Source organism: Eublepharis macularius, chromosome 3 (genome assembly GCF_028583425.1).
Source record: "Eublepharis macularius isolate TG4126 chromosome 3, MPM_Emac_v1.0, whole genome shotgun sequence".
In the NCBI taxonomy this organism is placed as follows: Eukaryota; Metazoa; Chordata; class Lepidosauria; order Squamata; family Eublepharidae; genus Eublepharis; species Eublepharis macularius.
This window is the reverse complement of record NC_072792.1, coordinates 155528488-155541985: the sequence shown is the minus strand read 5'-3', so window position 1 is coordinate 155541985 and position 13498 is coordinate 155528488. Positions and strand designations below refer to the sequence as shown.

At 38.0% G+C, this 13498-nt stretch overlaps 1 protein-coding gene across 2 annotated transcripts in view; it reads left to right on the top strand.

The window, feature by feature from the left end:
* CDK8 (cyclin dependent kinase 8) overlaps positions 1–13498 on the top strand; it is a 56317-nt gene that overhangs the window by 32631 nt on the left and 10188 nt on the right. For both annotated transcript variants that reach the window (XM_054974768.1, XM_054974767.1), the window contains exons 5-10: positions 3084–3141; positions 5435–5566; positions 8473–8616; positions 9227–9296; positions 10070–10142; positions 11078–11175. In XM_054974768.1, coding sequence (XP_054830743.1) covers positions 3084–3141; positions 5435–5566; positions 8473–8616; positions 9227–9296; positions 10070–10142; positions 11078–11175 — 575 coding nt within the window. The remainder of the gene's footprint in view (positions 1–3083; positions 3142–5434; positions 5567–8472; positions 8617–9226; positions 9297–10069; positions 10143–11077; positions 11176–13498) is intronic.

Here is a 13498-nt window from a genome sequence, read left to right as displayed (position 1 = left end):
CTACATGAGTCCAGAACTGCATGAGTTTAAAGCTTTATTGATAACCTACTAGTTCAGCAATCCATTACAGGGTCATTGCCAGGAATGAAATTTTGCGCCAAGCCACAAGCCTGTATTGAAATCTAAATACAGCCTAGTTCCTTCCCCCCTAGCTACCAGCCTAGCCTACGTCCCCACTTCCCATCCCCCAACAGGTACGGTGTATGTAAGGCAAAAGCGAAGCGACTATGAAGGAAAGTGGTGAGGATGTTTTGGAAAATTCAGAAGTTCTAAGTTATGTATCCAAGACAACGGTTCCTCTTCCCAGGCTGAGCGCTGAAGGTAGGCAGATAAATTAGAGACAGATAAGCTCAGTAGGGCCCCCTCCTTCTCTGCACACTTTCACGGAAACATAGGAGACAGCCGTAGCTGTCTCTAACCTAAGAGCACAGTGTCCTTAGAGTCCAGTCCTTGGCCCAGGCCTTTACTAAGCAGTCCCTGAAGTATGACAGGGGATGCGAAGACCCTGACAGTCAGAACACTCCCCAGTGTCATGCAGCTAAGTTCCACAATTGCAGTTCCTCTTATACTAGTTGTATCCAGGGCTTGTATTCTTTCACTCTCTTCAGCAAGAAGCCCTTCTATATTGTGTCTGGCTGATGAGGGAGTGTAAGAGAAAAGCTCCCATCAGTTTCTCAAATGCAGAAGTTCATCACTTTGGTACAGGTTCGAATGTGATTCTAGCAGTGGAGAGCCCTGAAAAATACTTTCTTTGAGACTAGCTTTTATATTTATAATGTGCCCTATCCGTAGGCTCTTATTTAATTATTATTTAATGTATTGATATGCTGCAACTTTTCCTGAACTTCTACTGCCTAGAAGGCTGTTTTGATAAATGGACTTTCTGTACAAGCCCCTTGACATGTAACCATTTTAAACTTTATAGCTGAAATATATAGACTTAAATGGAAAGCCTGAACACTTTGAACATTGTAGCTGTACCTGATTCTCAATTCTAGCGCCAAGCCATGCAAAGTGGACGCCAGAGTGGTGTTTGGCCTAACTAATAGGAAGAAAAATAATAGCGAATCCCCTAGTTGCTCTGTCCTCCTTCATTCAGTAGTTTATTGAACTCTTCTCCTTTTGAATAGAATTTAAATCTTGAGAGCTCCTTCACACGCAGTGGACCTGATTACATGCGTAAGAAATGCTTATTTGTTTCACATTGGAGAACTGCAGAGCCACTTGTATGTGATAAAATGCAGTTATCCCTCATGTTGTGAAGTTCAGTCTAAACTATCTGAATGTCCCGGAAGTTCACTAATATGCAATAGACTTGGTTTGCTTAATTCCTGATGTTTACAGTTAGGCCATGTTGTAAAAGGTGGCTCTTGGCCATGCTCTCTTTTTTTGAAAATCCAGAATATACATACTTAGGTTGCAAAACTCATTTCCATCCAATCCCATTGGCTTGGTGGGATTCAGATAGAGAGAGACTGATTCAGGCTAGAACTTTGCTATTTTGCCTTAGGCACTCTTCTCCACTAAAAAGGGGAAAACAGAACTGTGTTCATTGTCATGGCAGCGGAGCAGATGTGATGGGGGTTGATAACAGTTGCTGAGCAGAGTTGGATGGCTGATCATCCCCTCAATTATTAGTAATCAATTCTCTGTTCTGAAGGAACAGAGAGGAAATGAAAGGCACAAATTATGCATCTTCCAAACGTCTCAGAATGGATCCCTTTCATTTAGTAATGTGTTTGATAGCATCCAGCCACCATTTATATTGGTATTTCAGCTTTCTGTGAAATGCTTCTTTCCTTGCACAGCATCTGCAGATTTGGAACTCTGTGCTGATGTTTGTTAAATACCTGTTGTACCACTACTGCTAATCTAATAGTGCCATACGAATTTCTAGGCTTCCTTAGATAAGAGGACATATTTCAATGAAACTGTATTTCAGCCATTTTTAAACCTTTCCAGAGTCATGCATATCCCTTTTCAAATCTACTCTTCATTAATCCTTCACACATTTATGCTGCCCCTGTAATGATGGCAGGTTACAGTTGTGTTCATATCAAAGGCGTTTTCATCCATCCAAAGCTGCCTTAAGCTACTTCTATCTAACATATTTATGCTGTCTTAAAGTTCGTAAATATGTGGCCACATTGCGGTTTCACAGTTGTGACAATATTGATAGGAAAAAAATGCCTTTATGAATATTTAAATGGTAGCCTACTTTAAAGCTTTGTGCACTAGGTGGTTGATGCCAGACTTTCTCAAAAGAACAATAGTAATTTCTTCTTGAAATTAGTTGCGGGGAGCGGGCAAGGGCTGAGAGCTGGATATACTACTTCATTTAGACCACTACAGTTAAAATCACTTGATACAAACTTAACATCACGACATATTAGTATTGTAATTCTGCTCTTTCAAAAGTGTCTAGACTTTTTTGTCATTTGTAAACACTTCTAAATATTATCATTAATGTTACTGAGGAAGAAAAAACACTGCCACAAATGGGGTGATAAAGACAAGAAAATTGATTTAAAAAGATGTCTCTGTTGCAAGCCTTTAAAATCCAGAAGAGGGTCAGCAATTTAGAAGAGGGCGCATTTGCAAAAAAGGCGGCATCTGAAAGGCAGTGTGTTCAGGAGGGCTAATTGCCTGGATTTTAAAACTACCATTCACTCTCATGATTTCAGAATCTCCGGCTTTGTTACAGAATTATCATACAGCGATCAGTTCATTTAGTCTTGCAAGATTATGCAAAATCAGGAAAAGATTATGTTCAGTACTTGGCTAACTTTGGATATTACAGAGGCAAGGAGAAGCAAGCAACAGGTTTCCTGAGTGAACTTTGAAGCTTAGTTGAGATAAGGGGATTATTGAAAGGAAGCTCTGTAACAGAGTAACTCCAACTTAGCAAGGAAACTTATTAAGTTCGCTCCTTGTATAGCCTTATAATGAACTAATTTACAGGCACAATCTATACATACTCCATTGCATTTTAATTTAAAATTGGAAAAAAATCTGCTAATTTCAGGCACAAATGTTTAGGTTTATCTTGGTATATGTATTGTGTATTTATTTTTTTTCCACAGAAACCTGCTAATATTTTAGTTATGGGTGAAGGTCCTGAGCGAGGAAGAGTAAAAATTGGTATGTCTATATCTTTGATAAGTCCCAGTGTAGCATTTAAGAGAGAATGTTCTAAAGGTTTAGTTGTTCAGGTCTATAGTACTGTTAATGTTTTCTGGATCACAGACGAAAAACTCATCAAATGGAGAGGTAAAATCTCTCGATGGGGGACAATGTAAAACAGCTTGGAGGGATAGAGGATAAGGAAAGTCCTAAAATTTCCTTCTGTTCCACTGAAAATGTTACTTCACTGAAAATGCTGAGCAATAAAATCTGGTGCTAGTGAGGGCTGCGTGAAGTATTGTTAAGAGGGGTAGGCTGGTTCTTCAGTTAGAGTAGACAAAGGAAAAAGCCCACAAGCATTAATGGAGGGAAATAAACAAAACAATGAATTTTTAAAACAGAAGACATAAAGCTGGAAGTATTTGGAGAAATTTTGGTTGTGAGAACTTCTTGTAATACAGAAATTCCATATTCTAAAAAGCCTCTATAAAAAGTAATTAAACGATAGTCTGACAGTAAAATCCTCCTTATGGTGTTAGTCTGCACCTCACCAAGGCATTTTGGTGTCCTAAGGACACAAGTGAGTTGCACCGAAGAGATGCCGTATGTCTCTTGCATTTTTAAGCTAATATAACCAGAAATCAGTACTGAATAAAGGTTTTTTTTTCTTTGCTCTGACTCCAAGTTTAAGATGTTTTGTTTTTGTAATTTATATAGTATTTCATGGTTACATGTTTTTTGGTTGTACAAGACTATTGATCATTAATCTGCTAACCAAGGGAGCCAGTTTTTGTACTTATTGCAGGCTTTTGGCTATATCCAACTGAAGTCAATGAGTGATTCATCATTTAGTTCAGAAGAAATAGAATTAAACTCGTGCTGAGCACTCTAGACTCTTCTAGTTTTGTAGACACACAGCAGCACTAACACTGGCAGGTTGAGGTCTCCTTGTCAGCGAAGGGTAGGTCATTGTCTAAACGTATTTAGTATTAACTGTGGTGGTGTTGCTTGTGATCTGGCTTATCCATTATTAACTAGAAATTGACCACCCACTCATCATTCTGCAAGCAATAGCTGTTTGGAACATTCTGAAAAATTTGATTGTTCCCCAAATCGGTCACACTATGTTGATGGGTGTGAAGGAGCCCTTCCTCCAGTTCCTGTGAGTCATCCAGTGTCAGTGGCAAGCCTGATTTCCATGAGCATGATTAAAGCTGAGGACTCATTTTATTTTGACCACCCCTCTCCCATCCGAAGTACTAGACCTCCACCTTTGAAGCATTTTTAAACACAGGCGTTTGAATATAAACACCGTGTTTCCCCCCTGTAGAGCCATAAAAGATTTGTTAGCTTGTTTTCCTCCAGCAACTAAATGCTTTTTAATAGAGAAACTTGTAAATTGTTTCTGATCTTTAAAATGAAAATAATAACAGTTTTAAATAGGCCTGTGTATGGAAAGAAGTGCTTTCAGGTTATAGGACAAGTTAAAGAAGTCTCTCCTCTGGTGAAAATATGAGGTCTGCAACCTTTGCTCCATGATTATATAATCTTTATATCCTTAAAGATGGTTCATTTCTGTTTGTGCCCACAACTGCAACATCAGATTTTCATGTGTATAATAATTTCCAAGCAGGAATGCATTTTTGATCTATGCTCTCAAACAGGAGTAATTTACAACAGCATTAAAATATTTCCATTCTGTACAATCTGAATCATCACTTAATTAGATAGTACAGGAAAAAATGTACTGCTAGAGTAATCTACTACTTGAGAGCATGGATGTGAACGCACTCCAACTTTAGTATCCAAGTGAATGAAAACTATTGAAACAAGAGAAAGCAATGGAAATTGGCAGTACTTCCATTTAAAGGAAACCCAGCTGCAGTTGGTACATCTGTCCAGCCTCTCTAAGCTTCTTGTATTAGAGATGAAATGTACAAGGTGCCTAGACACCAGGGAGTCTTATAATTTTAAAATTTTCGGTCAGATTAATATGTCACCTACCCTGTTATGCCCTCTCTTTATATTTAAAAAAAAAATCTTTGCGGCATGTTCTGTTGGGTTGGATTTTCTTACGAGTCTGGGTTTCACAACTTTCTGAGGACTTGCAGAGCCTTGATTCAGAACACTGGAGAATCCTGTATTAGCTATGACTTACAATGCTACATTCTCTTGATAATATCTCTCAACTTGTTTAAAAGAGTCTGAAAAGGAATTCTACCAGACTCTGTGTGTTTGAGCTGAGTCAGTTCATAGCAGGCTGTATGCTACAATGTAAAGCACTTTCCCCCCCACCCTCATCCTTTTGCAGCTGACATGGGCTTTGCCCGGCTATTTAATTCACCTTTGAAGCCTTTAGCCGATCTGGATCCAGTAGTTGTAACATTCTGGTATCGTGCTCCAGAGTTGCTGCTTGGAGCAAGACATTATACCAAAGCTATTGGTAAGTAATCTAATGTTGGTGCAACAGATTATATGTGAGCTATCAAAATGGCATATTTATGTTCTCGTTATCCTAAAGAGACTTCGTACATGCAAAAAACAAAGTTCTGCTCTTTGTTTCTGAGAGCCTATAAGCAACACTTTCAGTATGGAGAAAAAAATTGTTGAACCTCGTTCTTTCCTACATCTTGTTGAATCTAAAATTTACAATGCTTATTTTAACTGCTTTGATGGCCCTGATGAAGGCAGAGGGGTGGGGTATAAATTTTGTAAATAAGTTGCCCTAACTTGTGAATAACTGCACAAAATAAATGTGAAATACTATATTGAATCATTAATTTCTGTTGAATATGAATCTCACTAATTAAATGTCTCTGATAATGATTAATGCCCGTTTCTACAGTATAAGCTGCAGCAGGAATATTTTTATTCTAGCAGATGCTAACTAGAACTGAAATAATCTCTTGTTCTAGTTTTGCTAGGGGAGAAAAAACACATATCATTCATTTATATACTTGTTCAGTTTTTCCTCTTTTGTCCAGAATATGGACTCTAAAACTAGCTATGCACAAGCCCCACAGAAGTTTCCTGTTTTTGTTTCATCTCTTTTTTTCCTGTGTACAGGCCATGTATATAGCTAGCAACTTAGATCTCAAGAATAACTTTAAAATAATTATTCCTTGTTAACTAATTCATAGGTAAATCTGATACTCCATTGTAAAATATCACAAATTTAATTGAAATTGACTAAAGGGAAGAAACTAAAATGGAAGCATGTTAGTTTGAACTTTTTTCAGCACTTACGAAGTTTTGCACACTCCCAAAATAGAATCCTGGTTGTACTTTTTAAACCAATGTTTAATAACAAATATGGCACGTGGCAGCAGAATAGTGCTGTCCAAAGACTGACTTAAGACTTTGGGGGGCTATGCTGTCCCTAAGCAAGTCCAAGGCCTAGTTCATAGATCCTTTCAGGATTTAGGAGCAGGAAAGCCTTGTGATTCCTTATCTTGTCTGATCAGCCTTGAGGATGCTTCCCAACTCAACAGGTGCTAAAGTAGGAGACCTCCTCCCTGCCCAGCCCATATGATTTAGCAATGTTAGGGGTGGAGGAAGAACAAGGTGGTTATGATTCAGATCTCTCATTCACGCTTCTCTCCTTCTTCAAAGAAGCTTAGCGCACTATATTTGATTCCTTCCCACTTCCATTTTATTCTTACAACAATCCTATGGGTAGCTTAATCTGCAAGAAACTGACTGACCCAAAGTCACCCAGGGAGCTTCTTAGGTGACTGAGGCTTTGAACATGGTCCTTCCCTTTCTTAGTTAGGCACTGTAACCACTGCATCGTATTTACACCACATAATCCACCTTGAGTCTCAATGAGGTGATTTATGATTTTAAAAAACTATATTAGTTGCGCATTGGGCTTGGAGAGTATACATAAGCGTCCCCAGTCTTGCTGCGCTTGTGGGTGCTTCTGGAATTTTGAGGACAGGGAATGGACCCCACCACAAAATAAGTACCATGAGCATGAGTTGCAAAATGGTTGCCATTGAGTGCCAAGACCAATCATAAAATGCTGGGAGGCCATAAGTCAAGCATCTTTCCACACTGGAGGCAGGTATTTCTGAATGAAGTGCTTCTTTGGATTCTTTTGAGTATCATCTCCTCCGGTACAATAGAGGAAGGTAGAGGACTTGCACTTTGCTTCGGGGAAGAGATGGCTTGTTGAAGGAGTAAATAGGCACCAGGAAACTACTGGCAAGCGCAGTGGTGCCTTGAGCATCCTGTTGAGGAGCACTGGCTTCCACAGATATTCATACTTTAGACTGTATTTGCTTAGGAAGTATTTAAAGGCAGCAAGATGAGGATTGCATGGCTCCTTCCCCCTCTCCTCCCCAGAATTGGGGGCTTCCTTGGGCTTTGTCCTATGAACTAATGCATACAGTCCCCCAAAACCTTAAAGATCAGTCTTTGGGGACTTTTTGGCCAGGGCTTGGATAAAAATTAGTAAAATAGTACAGCTTGGATAATTTGCTTAGTGGTTCCATAAGCAATTTCCATAGAACACATGCATTTGGTGAACCCGTACTTGTGCTTTACTGTATGTAAAACTAGCTTGGAAAGCTTCACAAGTATTAAAATGCTGCCATTTTATAGACTATTTGTCTTAGAATGTTTGCACTCCAGTTTGTTAGGGCAAACTTGAAAATTACTTAAAAATGAAGACCAAGCTAAATACGGTGCTAAATGCTTCATAGCTGTCAAAAATGGAAGTTTTACATTTAGGTGTCACTTCTGTAACATCTAGTAGAAGTTACCTGTATCCTGACATATTAATGATGCCCATTGCGCTCTCACCACTCCATATTATTGGTTGCTACTGGTGGCATGAGAGGCCAAAGAAACACAAAATGTTGTGACATCAAGACACAGGTAATCTATACTGGAGATGACAGCTAAATATTCAGTTGCTCTTCATTCAGAGCTGCATTTTTAGAATAACATAGTTTGACCCAAGGTTTCCTAGTGGAACCAGTTTTGAGTACATAGTGGCTCATGCTTAGAATTTTGAAAAGAAAGGGGGAAGGGAGAAAACAGTGTTAGAAGAAAATTGTTTCCTGGTTATAAGCTTTAATAGCGTTTGTTTCTTATTTCATACAAAGAAGTGAAGTATTAAATCATATATTGATGTCTTACATTGTGATACGTTGCATATCTGAGATTCAAGGGCAATTTTTGAAATACAACATGGTTAAGATGAAAATGTTAAGCTTTTTCAAATCACTTTAAAAGCAGATTTGTTTGCTGTCAGAAGCCATATAAAAACTATGCTGCTGTTTCTAATACCATGCTTTCTCCTTTTAGAAAAATATATGATTTTCCCCCTTCCTTTTTGTAAAGATATTTGGGCTATAGGGTGTATATTTGCCGAACTACTAACATCAGAGCCAATATTCCACTGCCGACAAGAGGATATAAAAACTAGTAATCCGTATCACCATGACCAGCTGGACAGAATATTCAATGTAATGGGATTTCCTGCAGGTATATATTCTATTTCTTCACTTGCTGCTACCGGGATAGACTTCTTTGTGGTAACTTTGTCGAATGAACTGTCAAAACGAACAATTAAAATTAGTGCACTGTAAAAGCTAGGTTTGAAACAATGTAAAGCTGCTATAGCTAGCAAGTAAGTGGTCTTTCTGTTTAGATTTCTTAACCAAATATAAGTACTTGTCTTGAAATAAACAAAGCAGCATAATCTGGAGGCAGAATTCATACATTTTCAGCACCTACTTTTGTAATCTTAATGCTTTATAACTACTATAGAACTACCACAATATCTTGCTAGATACATGTGACTGTTGTCTTTTTTTTAAATTGGAGAGCAACACTCATTCATTTTAAAAGGAACACTTTATAAATGTATAATAAATGCATGTTCCATATTTGGAACTTTGATTCAGATACTGTGGACAAAATGAGAGAGACTTTCTCCGCTCTAACAGATTCATCAAAGGTGAGCCAGAAAGAAGCAGAGTTAAACAAATGGAAGAGTAGAGCTAAGATAAGAGTTCTGAACGTGCAAGTGATTGTCTTCTGTTTTCTCTGTAAAGTAAGGCAAGCTAAATACTAATAAATGCTCACTTCATAGATAAAGATTGGGAAGATATTAAAAAGATGCCTGAACATTCAACATTAATGAAAGACTTTAGAAGAAACACGTAAGTTCTGCACAGATTCAGTAGCCCACATATTTCTTTTCCTGTTAACCTGGACTCCCTCATAAATATCTTTCCCCTAATGTTCTACCTTGAAGACCTTGGAAGGGGAGAGGTGTGTCAGTTTGCACTGTTTTTGCAGACAGAAGCAGCTTTTGCAGACACACTGTGCAAAGTGAACAGATCCACCCCCCCCACCCCACCCCAATTCTCTGTTCCTGCCAGAGAAGTTGGGAAGAAAAGGAGAGGAACATGGCCTGTGATTACCACAAATAAGTTGTTATCTACTGAGCCCACCCCAAAGGTGTGGATTTTTCTGCAGCATGTTTTCTGAAGCGGTCAAAAAGAAACCATGTCTGGATAACTCTGAAGTTACGTAGTAGAAAATACATGTCAAATTATTGTGGCTTTGTTAACAGTAATTTAACTTCTAGGTGCCGAGTTCAAATAGTTAATTTTAATGGTTATCAGAATCCTGACTACCAAAAATATGTTCCTTATGTTTAGAGGAAGTGAATGAAATTATTGATTGCTAATAATAGCTTCTCAGTTTTTTCTCAATTTTGTGCCAGATGACTGGTCATGGGAAGCCATTCCATTTGTAATATATAAAATGAGTTGGTAGTCTCCTCACAGTACTAGCACCATTTTGAATCTCCTGTGAACCAGACAGTTCAGAACTGTTAAGCAATTGAGGAAAAGTTGTGGGTTTTATACCAGTCACCATAAATATACTTCCTGTTCAGCGTGGTATTATAAATCAACTTTTTTTTCAGGTATACCAACTGCAGCCTTATCAAATATATGGAAAAACATAAAGTTAAGCCAGATAGTAAAGCATTCCACTTGGTAAGCTTTTGTTAAATATTATGATGTTCATTGGGAAACTCTTAATGTTTCCAGAAATAATAACTGGAGATTCTTAAAGTGCTGTTCATTGTATCGGAATATAGATGCATTTACTTCCTAACTAGAACTAGAAGTTTTCAGTATTTATTAACTGCCATTCTGAAGTTCTGTTGCAGCAGACTTAATTCTGTAGTCTGTTTTATGTGTCTACAATTTTTTTTAAAAAATATAAGGTGGAAATATTTGATATTGAGCACTTCCTTATTCATCACACCAAAACAGTATTGCTGACATGTGAGCCTTTGAGGAAATAAAAATGCTTCAAGGTTTTTGAGTATTTTGTAGCGATACTACATTTCCAGTGTGTTGACCCTGATCCTGGTTTTGGAATAAATACCAATGCTCTAAAATATCATTAAAACGTGTGATTATCTTTCCTTTCCATTGACATAAACTCAGCCACCAAAGCCAACTTAAGGAAGAAGATCTTGTGATAAAAGAGTTAAATACATATTTCTCCGTATATAGGCTTGGATGTGTGAAGAGGTATGATATTAAAATCATCTTGGAATCGGAAATCGGAGAATGGCAATATATAAAGCTTCATGGGTCAAAGTTGTTTAGGTCTTCATAAGTCACACAACTCCATGCTGTATGTTTCTAGAGGAAATTAAAACCATTGTGTAGCTCATATCATAGATGTGATGTGCTCTTCAGTTTACTTCTGTGAGCAGGTACATCATTGTTGTATAATGCAGTTTCTTCAGTACAGCCCATACTGATAGTCAGATCCTCAAGAGTATGAAGTATATTACTGTGCTTCACCATGAAGAGGCTTATAAAGCAGCTTCATATATTAAGCTTCATTAGCATAATGCAACAAATATTTTTGTGGTTAATTTTACAATACTGTTTTTGTGTTTAAATCTGTTTAGCTACAGAAATTGCTTACTATGGACCCAATAAAGAGAATTACCTCTGAACAGGCTATGCAGGATCCTTATTTCTTAGAAGATCCACTTCCAACATCTGAGTAAGTGGTCAGTTTATTAGCTGCTATCCATGTTTTCCAGTCTACAATGTCCAGAGGAAAATATGTACGGAATAGAGTTACGGCAGCTGAGAATAGCAGTGAAATAAATTCAAGCAGTAAAATAAATAATAAGCTTTACTGTGCCATTTGCCATTTTTAAGTAATGTTCTCAGTAATCTCTTGTTTTATGAATCTTTGATCCTGTTAATCATAGCACGAATCCTGTTATTCACTGACAGGTTGATTATGCATGCTACAGATCTTCATAGACCAACTATGAATTGCCTGCAGGTCCAGTTCTCTCTGCTCAAATACCAGATGACACTAAGTAATTAGTTTATTTTTCTTTGTAAGTTTAGCAAGTGGAGAGAAGCAAACAATGTCTTCAAACAGCAAAAACATAGTCTGAATTGGAGCATAATTACACTGTTTTGTAACCTAAAAACTATTTGTACCATTAGGAACAGTGAATTATTAAACTTTCTAATTAATACTGGCAAGATGTATTGTCGAAGGCTTTCACGGCCGGAGAACGATGGTTGTTGGGGGTTTTCCGGGCTGTATTGCCGTGGTCTTGGCATTGTAGTTCCTGACGTTTCGCCAGCAGCTGTGGCTGGCATCTTCAGAGGTGTAGCACCAAAAGACAGAGATCTCTCAGTGTCACCGTGTGGAAAAGATCTTTTCCACACGGTGACACTGAGAGATCTCTGTCTTTTGGTGCTACACCTCTGAAGATGCCAGCCACAGCTGCTGGCGAAACGTCAGGAACTACAATGCCAAGACCACGGCAATACAGCCCGGAAAACCCCCAACAACCATCAATACTGGCAAGACTTAAAATTAAGTGACAGTCCTGCATAGCCTTTTTGTCGCTAAGACCTAGCAAGCTGACAAAAGTCTGAGTACTGATTTGACTCATACCACCCAATTTGCTTCTTACAATGAGGAAATGACCTTTACTTTGAGGATAAATACCATTATTTTGAACTTTAGAGTTCGCAAAAAAAAACCCTCACACTTTGTTTTAAAATTTTTCTTTCCTTGGCAGACGATAGGAGGGATCAAGGAATTTTGTTTGGTCTCAGGTACAAGAATAAGGATTTAAAGCCATTTCTGAAAATGAACTTCACTGGCGCAAATAACACTTTGTAGTTAGTCATCAAATGGCCGACTTGGTCTTGTTTAAATTGCTCTTAGCAAAAGAATTTTTCTCTTTAAATCTTAAGTTGGCATTTCAGTCTGATAGAAAAGTAATAAGCCATCAAAGTAGCATAATGAAATTTTTGACTTGGACTAAAAAGATTATAACCTTTATGGCTATGAAGATACGGTCAAAAGCATCTTAACTTTATTATTATCATTCATTCAAGTACCTTTAATGGCATACAACATCTTAACATTTTAACTAAAAGGACAAAAACATTAATTGTGGGGTGTGTCAACCTATTGGTATCCTTCTAGATTTTTATTTAACAGGTACAAGAGGTGCAATCAAAGAAAATGTTCTTCGTGATGGAGAAGATATAGTCTGGTACTTCATTAGTTGCATATATAATAAAAATTTAGATATTTAGCTCATATGCTAGGTGTTGGCTTATTTATACAACTGATTTCTGGTGATACAGAGCAAAAGGTAGGATATAAATCTGATAATAGTATACATGTCTACAAGAGCACCATAATAATTATTGTCTAGTTGGAAATCAAAGCTGCTCTCTGATCCCTTGGCAAAGGACTAAGGCTTGGATTCTAACCAAACATTTTGACCCAGGGAGGGTGTATGTGCAGGTCTTGACAATTCTCGTTGTACATGGACAAGATTTCGGAGTGCAACAGGCTATAGTAGGAGAAGGGGAAGGCTTGTGTTAGATAGTAGAGGTGGTAGTGATGGTACCCTGAAGACACAGCTGACTTATGGTGACTCCCCCTGATGGGGTCTTCATGGCAAGAGACTAACAGAGGTGGTTTGCCATTCCCTGCCTCTGCAACCCTGGTCTTCGTTGAAGGTCATCTATGCAATTATTAACCAAGGCTGATCCTGCTTAGCTTGTGAGATCTAACGAGATCAGGCTCACCTGAGCTATCCAGGTCACAGATAGATAGTAGGGGTGTGCACCCCCAAAAATCTGGTTGACCCAGATCTAGATTTCAGGGATATCAAAAAAATTAAGTATCCTTGAAATTCAGATCAGATTCTCTAGTCCAGTTTAGCAAGATTGGAGAATCCAAAATTTATCCAGCCATTATAAGGAGTGGGAAGGAGGCATTTTTCAAGAAAACTCCACCCGATTTGCAGGGAACCTACTTCTTTCTGTCCACTAAA